The sequence below is a fragment of the Cygnus atratus genome, chromosome 2 (assembly GCF_013377495.2).
Source record: "Cygnus atratus isolate AKBS03 ecotype Queensland, Australia chromosome 2, CAtr_DNAZoo_HiC_assembly, whole genome shotgun sequence".
NCBI classification, from domain to species: domain Eukaryota; kingdom Metazoa; phylum Chordata; class Aves; order Anseriformes; family Anatidae; genus Cygnus; species Cygnus atratus.
In genome coordinates, this window is record NC_066363.1 from 35,647,454 (window position 1) to 35,659,459 (window position 12,006).

Sequence of the window (12,006 nt, forward strand, 5' to 3'; positions counted from 1 at the left end):
AATATATACATACATATTCAGAGCATCCCATGTATATTCCCTAGGTATACACTGTATTTAAAACAACAAAAACCATAGACACATCAAGCGTAGATTTATAGTAAGACAAGCATCTGTCCTAAGTCCACAATATCCGAGGTCAAAATAATATTAAAACAAACCAAAAACAGAATAAAAAACACACTGATTTATCATAAAGAAGTTACACACACAATGCTTTCAGAGTTTATAGCCTTCAATGCATCCACGAGTTGTTAAATTCAATACAAGTTGTTAAAGACAATAAAGTCTTGGAGTCTTTGAAGACAATGAAAAAATACGAGAAAAATTAGAACAAATATACAGATCCCAAGTCATACAATAGAATACTTAGGCACCCCTGGTTCTGTGTGTGAAAAATGTGGAGAACAGGCCACAGACACTAAATAGAGATACAAATAATCTGCAGTTTTGCAGGACGAGATTAAATCAAAAACTTCCATTTTTTATTCTAGAATAAACAGAAGTATTTGTAAATTTACACTATACACTGAAATGTAATCCTTAACTCATCTAATTTGTATAGAAGAGCTGCAGTCATTTTGATAGAGAACTGACTTAACATGCTGTGGAGCTTTAACAGACAACATTTCACAATGTTTGTGTGTGCTCACATAAAAGAGTAACTACAGGCTTGGGTTGTTGCTTCCTAATTTTGGCAGGGTTAAAAGACATCTTAGGAGGGTATGCTATTAATATATAAGGATATTGCTCCTGACAGTTTACAGAGAGGCTTCCTACTGATTCTGTGGGGTCTCCTGCATTCCCACTCAGAGTAATCTCTTCCTTTTCTCCACTTCACATTCTCCTCCATCGAGGTGCTGCACTGCAGTTTATACTCCACCTCCTACGGAAGACTAGATAGAATTGCATTTGAAACTATCAGTGTTACTCCTTAAACAGTCAGAGGAGTCAGTGTTGAGCAGCACAAGCCATGACTCCTCTCTTCAGGTGCCAAGGACCTAAAAATACACCCAAAAACCATCAATAAATTAAAGAAAAGCATTCAACTTGCATTTATGTAATAGAAAACCGAGCTACAAAGCAACAATGGGCATCAGGTAAATGTATCCAATGCAATTTGCAGGCATAATTGAAAGCATTACTGCCTAATCAGACATCTAAAAGCAAAGCATGCTCAAACGAAATGTCTATAGACTCATTAGTTGGCAGTCATTCCATTACAATCACACATAATGTCAGTAGTGCCTTGAACCTGTGCCAATGACAACAGCATAAATTTTGCATCTCATTTCTGTGGTCATAAAATTAATGATCAGTTTAAAAATACTTCTTTGCAAAAGTTATTGCACAAAGAAATGACATGAATGTGTCCCTGTTATGTAGTCACAAGGATAATTAAGGAGCTGATGCTCATTAATACAGTTTCTTGTTTCCCCAAAATAACGTATGATTTATCTGGAACTTGGAAAAAAAGTTTAATTAACAGTAGATACTTAAGAGTTACAACAATAATAAAAATACATATATGAACTGATCCTATTCTCTAGATTCTGCAATTTAAACTAACCTCTTACAGGTTTGGTAGCAGAATCAATATTTTAAGCTACCTGTAAGGAAAAACACACAATGTCTTTCCTTATTAAATGCTACCTTTTCAATTACAGCTTATTTATTGATTTAGGAAATAATGCACACCAAAGGCTTAGTATACCACATTAAAACTGGAGCATAAAACACAAATTCTCCTCATTGTAACAAGGGCTGCAGTTTTGTCCCTGTTCCCTATTCTGAAGACTTCCAATAGGTTTATTTGGTATAAACTGAATATAATAGGCAGGACTATGTTACTTTAAAGGGATTCAGTTTACTGCGGAAGACAATGAGTTTCCAAGGTGGGAAAAAGTATGTTGCCTTTTTTTTTTTTTTTTTTAAATACTCTGATTACAGTAATGAACCCCTAAACCTTAAAGATAGCACTTCAGCCTCTAAATCTAATAAAAAGAGCAAGCAAGATGTTTCAGCCAATGCCTTTGAAAGAGCCTCCTGCTTGTTAGAGGTCCTCAGATCACTGAACACTTGCTCAAGTGTAAGAGAAATAAAACAACTCACAAAAATAAAGAGACACACAAGTCAAAACGTCTTGCTTCCTGCCATTTCAAGAGGTCCCAAGTCACAGCAGGTTGAAGTAACTGCCTTCTGCCCAGTTGCTGCTATGGGAAGAGCCTGCTGAGCAAAGCACTCGCAGCAATGAAAACAAAAAAGCAATGAACCCACCACGCAAATAAACGCAAGGTTCTCACTACACAGGTTTTCACAGAAACAACTCAAGTTGCTTTCAGATTGTCACAGGTCTACTTTAGCCCCTTGATAACTGAAGCTGATTTGTTAAGCTGCTGCTGACCCAAGCCACGAGCATCCATCCTTGCAAGGTGACTGGTGACGGCCACTCTCTCAACATGTGCTTTGCCTCACAATCTGCTCTGACCACTCACTGCTGAAGAGTCTTCTGGATTCTGATGTTACCATCATAGTTTTTAATGGCTTGTTCTGTAAAGGTCAAGTAGGAATCCTTTAGCAGCTACTTGTTAAAACGATACTGGAACAGCATTAGGTTTATAAGCAAATATGCTTCAAGCAAAAAGAGCAATACAAACATGTTTTACTTGCTGAGTATATAGTTAAGCTGCCTCTCACACTGATGATTCACATCAGGGTACGACCGTTTTGTGGTGCACTGGTGGCTGTACCTTGTGCTGCCTGAAATTGCACTTGGCATGGACACTTCACAGATAACAGCTGTGCGTTGCATAAAAGGACAACGTGGCGACCTGCCTACAATGAAACGCTCCAGACTTCCAGGATGAAGCCGTATTTGGCACATTTCAAATGCATCTGATGGTTTCTCCAGAAATACGTCATGATGGTCCTCGAAGGACTGCGTAACAACCAAGCCGTATCCTTCCCATTTATGGCTAACTACTAATGATGTATTTATGCTCCCGACTGAAAACTCCAGTGTGTTAAAATACAGAACTCCTATCTGCCGCTGCTCTGATCACCACAAGCTACTACCTCCCTTTCTCAAATCTAAAATGACTCTAGATCCCTGCTGCCATTTTCAAAAAAAAAAAAAAAAAAAAAAAAAAAAAAAAAAAGTGTACAGCAGCAAAAAAGGAAATATCACCTCCACACAAAACAGGGGAAAAAAAAAAAAAACACAGAAAACACAAAGCCTTTGTATACAGTGCTACTCTATCAGCTTGCCCGTTTGCAGGAAGCAGGTGTCTCACACCCCAGACATCCACTGCTCTGCCAGGAGCCACACAGGCATCTGAATCATCTCAAGGTTTCCTACAGGTGCTCCCATAACCACACAGAGAACACCACTGATGCTCTAGAGCCATAGGTTTATCTTCTATTAAGCTCAAGTGAAATGAAAATGAAAGTGGACTTTTTTTTTTTTAAACCACGCTCAAAAGTGATAATTCAGCAAAAGTCAAATCATACTTTTCTGCATAAATACTGCCACCGTCATGTGTCGCAGATCAGACATGAGCTGCACTGCACTGAGAGCTTTATGGAGAACTTGTTCTGCAAATTCCCATATTATGGCTGAATTTATCTAGTACTTTTGGTGTCTCACTTTAAACACCGAGCCATTTTTTTGCGAAGTGATTAAAAATATATATTTTAGTAAAATAAATGTAAAGTACAGATGGCAAGTGAACTTCACACACAAATATAGTTTCTAGGGCTTACAGTGCTTCTGCCAACTTTAGCACTATTTTTAGCATAATTGAAAACAAGGTTCTTTTAACTAAACATTTTGGCAGCCATAGTATTGATTCAATTAATCTCAAAACAGAGAAATGCCAAAAACTGTATTAACTCAGAATCTTTGACAAAGTCCAGACTTCTGTGAAAATTATCTTAGGTTTCAAGTTCCTTCCCAATTCTATGATCTAGAACAGGTCATCTTGAGTGTGACCATAGCTTTTGTTTTTGCTTTAACTGCTTAGATGAGGAGTCAAATATTACAAATTTTTTTAAAAATTGTGAGAAGCATCTAAGAGCAAAAGAAGTTTCAAGTGAGTTCCTTAATTTAAGAATAAAATAATTAACAATTTAATAAAATGTTTATGGAAATATCACTATTTTGGATAATAATTATACTTTTTTGGTCATGAGAACAAATCCGCTTTATAAATCAGAATCCTGCTTAACTGTAAAAGTCAATGTATCATTAGGTAACACAAGTCAAATATTTGCCTGTACTATGAATTTAATGTCTTAGATTTTCACACTTCCCATAAAAAGCTTCATTTTTCAGTACATAGGCACTGAAGATGCATTTGCCAGCATATTTCCTGACCTAACATGTCAGTAATAGTCTTTTATTTTTTTGACAAGGATGCAAGAAAGTGCTCTATTTCATCAGGTTGATTGCAAAGAAGTATGGAGGCGCTTTCTGAAAGTTAGATATGCATATAGATGACTTCAGTTTTAAGAAGCCTGACTATACTCATGCACAGGCTCTTCAATAAATTTTTATTACTTTATTTTAAACCTCTTTGCCTTATCTTTATAGAAGGCAAGATTCTGTATGCTATTGGCAAAAGCCCATACAACAAAAGCCCACATACAATACCTTATACAAACAGGCTAGTCGCTACACGCAAAAGCCAGTGGAACTTCAAGAACAAGCAGTGGTGAAACAAAGCGGAGTGACAAGCTGATGCCCACGAAGCATGCTTGTGGAACAACTTACAAGCTGCTATTTGAGAGACCAGAGTCAAGTTGCTTTACGTTATTTAGGAAATAAGAATTTTGAAAACGTAGTCCACTTCTTTCAGCCTTCAAAACATTCTTCTAGATGCCTCTGGAACGACGACAGGTCACACCCCACAGAATTCTTGACAAGAGCCAAGATAACGTGGCAATTAATACAGCATGATGATACTGCACATAGTATGAATCATTCTGCACCGTTCCTTTCAGCTACAAAAAAGACTACTATTTGCATTAAAAAAATTAAGTAATTGCTAATACAAAACAAAGAACGGCAAATGAGTTAAACGTGCACAGTAGTTTTTTTCATTCCTAGATCCTTTCAGTACGGTCTCCACATCTCTGCTTCTACCACCCCTCCTTTTTTCCTAAGGGATATTCTCCTTTATCACCTCATACTTTGGGAGTATTTCTTCTTTCTCTGGAGAGGGTAGGAGGAATGGGGAAGACATCTGACCATCGATACCATCACAGCTTTTAATATTAATTTCTCCATTTTTCAAACATCTAGGTGTGCATGTAGGTAGGAACGTGCACAAAAGTTGACCTCATTCAGCAGCTGCCTCTGCTTTGTTACACCAGTAGCTGGCAAAGAATTTGACTGCTCACCTCCATGTGAGTCCTTTGTTCTACACCTACACAAGTCACGCCTAATTTGTACAGGCCTAAAGTAAGAATGACACTACCCAAATAAAGTTTAGCATACATTTCTTGATCTCTGGAGATTACACTGACAACTTCATACCACTGAACCACATTCCCACAAATATTTTGCAAATAAGTGCAGGCTCATATTTCTTACAAATTTTTCATACTCATGGATGTAAATGTACATGGATTTGGAGAAACTTACCATTATTTGCAGAAGACAGTGGTATAACTTTAAAGCCCTCTCATTTTATTGACAAATACTGAAAGAAAACTAAGATGTCAGCATTTGCAAGCTTCACCATCTGTACATAGTTTCAGAGAGATGAAACTAAGAGATGATCATGAGAATTAAATAAAAGACACAATATATCCTCCTTAAGAAGCAAATATACTCTAATAAAAAGAATAAGATCGAATATAATTTTCACAGAAATAAGAGCAAGTTTTATAGCTACAATTATAGACTATATCAATTAAATCACATTTTACTGGAGATAATGAAACCTTATTTTTATTAATAAATTGTGAATTGCAAAAGAAATGCTGAATCAAATTGCCAATGAAGAAAGCAAATAGGTTAGAACTTCCTTGAACTTTAAAAAAAAGCCGTAATCAAAAACTGTTCTCTGCAGACAATTCTCAAATTTACTAGAGAGTTGCAGACCAAGACATATTAACTTTTCAAAAGCATGCTTTCCAGGAGTTTTGTATTTGTAACAAAATAAGCATCTCTCCTATTTTCACATTAGTCATTTTCTTAATAAAATAACATTTAACTTTTCCATCCTTAATTCAGTCTGGACAGTGACGGAAGGAGGGAAACTACGTTTTTTCAGTAAGAGTGCTAAGATACAACATTAAAAAACAGCAACAATTTCAATATAATTTTTAAAAGAATCACATAGGTTTAATTTACAAAATCTTGGCAATCTTTGGGAAGTTGTATTTTTTCATGCAGTTGAACTGTTATACTTCTATGACTTGACTTAAGCAGTGATAAGAAATGTACGAACTTGTTGTGCCTTGTTGTAACGTTACTTGCCTGAATATGACTTACATATTTTCACTTTATCAGGAGGCACAACATAGCCTACAAATCTGAACCTCCAGGTACAGAAACGGACAGTTTCTCAACCACTGCAAGACGTGGAGTTTTGCATAGGCTTTTTTTGACCTCACACTGTGACCCTCATACCAGCATCCACAGGCTATAGGTCACGACCTCAAGAATTAGCATCATGGAAATAAGAGCCCTCCCAGGTTTAGTTACAGAACAGAACACTGTAGCAACAAACTCCTTAGTCTTTTCTAAACTGAACTCTGCTGCTTTGTTTTAACTCCACTAGAAGATAATAGATAACCCACACTTCAGTTTTCATTACTAACACGCTAAATTGCCTCCTCTCCAACTGAAGGTCTGAGATCCTGCTGCATTATGAAAACATTCATTCACTGTGAATCAAAAGCCAATATCATATTGCCACTAGATGAGCCTATTAAAAAGTTGAAGAAATATCACTATGGAATTGAAGACTTTTGTGATCGCTGTTGAGAAAAGAGGCTGAAATAAGTTATTCTGTTACCATTTTAACTCCTAAGCAGACTACTTTGCGTAACACTTCTGGAAAAAAAAAAAATGCATGACATGGTCTTACGCAATGCTAAGCTATTACTAATTAAGTCAAACATAAGCTCCATTTATATTAATTTCCGAACTATTTTTCTAATCTTTTCATCGATAAGCATTCTCAGATGAGTTAAATGAAGGGAACGGGACCTAGCTCTGAGTGACGGCTCAGCACAGGCTGAAACTCGGAAGCTCTTTTCTATTTCCCTCAGCAGGTGGAGCTAGCAGCCTCAGCCTGGAGAGTCAAGCAACGCATGCTTAAGCATTTGAAAAAAGAGTGTGTTCTGATTGTTCAACTGAGTGTCAGTGGGCAAAAATATGCTACAGGGGAAAAAAATGCATGACATTTACCTTTATCCTGGAATTCTTGAGGGTAACTGCAGAAAGAAGAAAAAGAAAAACATAATGCAACACACGCAAAAAAAGAAAAACATAATGCAACACACGCAAAACCGTAGCAATAGAACAGAGCATAAAACAATTCCTAGCTTTCAACTACTTCTGTGATTGAAACATAGTGCTGCTAGTTTTCCTTAATTTTTATTTTTGGCTAAAATATTTAACTAGATTTCATTTTGCCTTTGCAGCTGAAAGAATCCCCAGTCCTTTTACAGAAGACTCGAACAAAAAATGAACACAGATAGGGCAGTCTGTTCGAGGTATACACGTCTAACTCAGATATCTTAACATACAAAAGCATCTTTATACTAACATTTAAAAGGTTTACTAAAATTATTTCAAAAATTGTTGCAAGTAAAAGCCATTAAACATACCCAATAACACAGTAGGTCAGCAGGAAAAAAATCCACAAGTTGTAGTTTTAGTTGCACTATATTATCAAATCCAAAGAAAAGTGTTAATAATTAACTATATATTTAAAAGTTGATGCATGCTTGAATATAAAAGCATTTTCAAATACAAAGATGTCTATGTAATGCCTAAAAAAATATCTATCAGCCCACAGGGAAAAAATACTGTTTCTTCAGAAAAAAAAAAATCTTTGGATACACTTTGATGTATGAAGATAAATAATCATGGCAGAATTATGTAAAATGGCTACTCAAGAAGCATGTACTGACTAGAGATTGTGTGAAAAGAAGATTTCACCAGAAATGACTGGCAAACAAAATGCAGCTGCCAAAATCATCTTTATGGACAATAACCAGTAGTGCACGTAACAGGCTAGTCAGTAAGGAGATGCCTACAAGTAATGAGAAGGAGAGAAAGGAAAGGTCTGGGGACAAGAGATTGAGAAATGCAGACGGTTAAGCATTTACAGCCTGAATGAAATGCACAAAAGTTTTCAATTACAAGATTTTTGGACACATCTCAAGTCTTCCCCCAGTTTATGACACTAAGAATGATGCCCTTGCCAGATGATCGTGCTGTCTTTGAAACTGTAAACAAGTTGCCACAGATGCAAGAGCACACCATCAAAGCAAAGCTTAGGAGGTATCCAACAGGAGCAATCAGTAGAAGGACACTTAAGAAATGACAATGGGAAAGGAATAGCAAGTACTAGATTATGTTTTAGTTGTCTAGAGTTATAAGAAAATAATTTTTGCAAAGAATATTTTGTAGCACATATAAAACTATAGCCAAATATCTTTAAACAAATAGTTTTTACTAACAGTAAATCACAATAGAACTGAGTCTCAAATCACAGCTGATTTGTTGTTGTTTGTTCAGTTGATTTTTAAATAACTACACACATCTGCTTGGCCTGCCCCAGCATTTCACTGTTGTAACATTGCTGAAACTAACTACAGCTTCCAGTTATGTTTCAATTTTCTACTACAAAGAACTAAAGGGCAGACTATACAGTAAAGCAAACTCAGCATTGAATTACTGTTTTACACCAGCTGAGGATGGCAATAAGAAGCTTATTCATATTTTTAATGCATTTTCTTTCTTGTACTTTAATGAGTCTTACCAAAGCAGAGGTGAAAGTAAGCTCTATGCAACAAGTTTTATCGTCAGGATTCAGAATATTACAGCAATTCAAATGGGACAAATCTTTACACTCCCTTTTCTTACTGAATCCTAGCAGCTTCATGAAAGATACAAAGGTAAACCCATACAGATTACCTGATGAAATCAAGATCTAAACAGATTATTAATGTTGCTAATGCTTATTAAAAGACTGTTAAAAAAAAAACACAACTAAATTATCAGTAAGTTACATTACAATATATTAACATACTTAAGCCATAAAGCTCACTTACCTTGCCTTAACCTCTTTTATCTTCTTAAGAAGAACATCCTTTTTTTCTTTTGCTTTCTTGGACAGATTTTCTCCTTTTAGGGTTTGAGAAATAAACGTGTCGACATCTAAATAAGAAAACAAAGAAAAAAATGTACACCTCAAATAAGACATACTCTGCTATAATGAGTTTGTCCAGATACTACTATGAAGAAACTAAGAAAATTATTTTCAGGCCTACACACAGCATAGCTAGCAGACATTTCAGATTCAAAATGGGATACATTTGTGCTCTGATCTACTTATGCTTAGCACAGCAAATCCTATGGTGACATTTGATTCTTGCTCACCTAATTACGCCAAGTATGTCCTAATAAATTGCAGTACTGTAACAATTATTTTCCATCATCTAAAGTAAGGGATAAAGCTAAAACATGGAAATAGCCTTTATGCAGGTATTACTGCCATGTTATTTCAGAAGATCAAAGTACAAAAGCGGTTGAGTAATTCACTATTTCAGCAGTAATGCCTACCTGGCTGCAAATATAGGTCACTTACTGGTTCCAGTATTTTCAAACGTTCTCACTTTGCCTCTGAACTCCCTATGCGACTAAAAGTTCATACCCAAAGCCTTAATCCTGCAAACAATTAAGTAGCCATGAAGATAACCACATTGAATTAGTCAAGACCAAACATGTACTTGAAGTTAAGCATATATGCACTTGTAAAATCACAAACTAAAATTCTAACCTGCATTATATTTTTTTATTCTTATACAGAAGATATATTTATACAGTCATATAGAATCAAAGCATTCCATAAAAGTTATTGTGGTTCTTTGTAATATAGTACATATCCATTGCACAGTACAAAAACAGTGCATTGACTTAATAATTTTGGTGAGAGCAAGTCCTCCAGTAGTATATTTTCTTGGTTAACAAAAATAATTGCCTAAATTCACTATAAAAACTTCTTGTGATTACCAATCAACTATCCTAAGAATTGAAAACCAGAACTACAGAAAAAAAAATCTTGCTTGTTAACTTAATATTCTCAGCTGTATGGGATAACACCCGTTCATTCAAGAAGGGAAAGTGTACCTGAGTCACGACCATCCCCAGCAGGTGTCCCCCACCCACACTTTGGCACAACCTGTGTACGTACATGTAGATATCAATAGTACTGATTTATTCTGTGTCTTTTCAAATCAGATGAAAAGATACTTTCATCTTTTTTGAAATGATGAAAAGATACTTTCATCATTTTCATATCCTATTTTCATCCCATCAATGGAATGAAATTTCACTTTCATAATGAAAATACAAAACCAGCCAATTAAGTACTCAAATATTCACATGCAAAAATTACCCTTTAAAACAATGTTAAGTGAATATTTACTTCAGGTTCCCTAGCTGAAAGCTTTAATTGCCTGCTTTTTTCTCTACAAACCAGAAATTCCACAGAAACGTGTCACTCTTCATCTTGTCAGTTGCAAGAAAGCAAGTCAAAAGTTACTCTTTGAGAACGCTAGCATACCATTACAAAGATGTAATTCTTTCATGTAATTCAAATAATTTACCAGATTATTTACACGGGCTTGCCATCTTCACAAAATATGGTAAAATCTGCATTTTTAAAGCATTTTTAGAGTTCTGAATAATGATATTATTCCCCCTTCCCATAAGAGGGAAGGAGGACCTTCTCCATCACATTTCTCAGAGCAGTCCCCAAGGCACGGGAAAAAAAAAAAATCAGTTCTATATGATTCCTTCTGTAAAAGGACAGAAGGAAAGGCACTTAACGTGTCTATTAATGAATCCTCCAGACTCACACGCCAACGGCCTCGATGCTGTAAGCCAAGCATACATGGAAACATCTTGTCCTAACACACAGAAAGCCTATACATCTTCATAAATCCCAACTATTGTAATTTCCGATCAAGGGAGCAAGGAAAGGCCCACACAGTCCCAAAACAATGACTGTCCACAAAGCCTCCCTTGGGTCAAAAGACCTGCTACTTTCTGAGGGCAAAAACCAGAACTGCCAACAGTTTTTCCTCAATGATACCAAACAGGATTTTCCAGTAAAGACCAACCTTGCAGTCTCGAAGGGACATGCTGATTAAATATTGGTTTCTTCACACTTTTACATATTTATTTCACGAAGTGGATAGCCACTTCTACGTTCTACTACAGCAACAATGTGAAAGTTTTGAGTAATCAGGTAGGTTTATAAATAAAGAGCAATGATTACACGATAATCTTCAAACATTAAGTCACCAAACTTTGCATCAGAAGTTTTCATGTAAACTCAGTGGGCTTCATTACTTCTTGGAAGAGCTCAAAACCCAGCTGAGAATTATGTCATCTCAGGTTTTGACTGACTGTCAAAGCTTCCTTTAATCACTGATGTTGAGGTAACACAATTAAGAGTAGGGTGGGGAAGAGAAACCAAGTTTATTATCATTTCTGGCTTAGAATGCACTGTAGATATGAAAAATCTGACTAACTACATTACTGACAGAACCTGTTCTTTTCTTGAAAAGCTTGGACTTCAAAAGCAGAAATAATTCAGCATTTTTAACCATGGAGGTACAGGGCAGAAGTAGATGCTCCATCTATTCTCAGTAAAAGTAGACAATGAGGTGGAGGAGAGGGAGATGAAAAGCGAGGTGGGGGAGAGACAGAAAGACAGTAAGCACACACAAGCTCCTGACAAGTTTGTTGTTTCTACA

General features: G+C 36.0%; 1 protein-coding gene across 2 annotated transcripts in view; it reads right to left on the bottom strand.

Annotated features, from left to right (window-relative positions):
* Positions 1 to 12,006, bottom strand: part of SKAP2 (src kinase associated phosphoprotein 2) — a 114,770-nt gene that overhangs the window by 94,923 nt on the left and 7,841 nt on the right. The window contains exons 1-5 of one of the 2 annotated variants that reach the window (XM_035556473.2): positions 9,295 to 9,310; positions 7,421 to 7,446; positions 5,645 to 5,702; positions 4,772 to 4,915; positions 781 to 1,001 (exon numbers count right to left, since the gene is read on the bottom strand). In XM_035556473.2, coding sequence (XP_035412366.1) covers positions 781 to 853 — 73 coding nt within the window. In that variant the 5' untranslated portion in view covers positions 854 to 1,001; positions 4,772 to 4,915; positions 5,645 to 5,702; positions 7,421 to 7,446; positions 9,295 to 9,310. Of the gene's footprint in view, positions 1 to 780; positions 1,002 to 4,771; positions 4,916 to 5,644; positions 5,703 to 7,420; positions 7,447 to 9,294; positions 9,401 to 12,006 lie in introns of those variants that run through there. The other variant, XM_035556472.2, reaches the window with a different exon arrangement.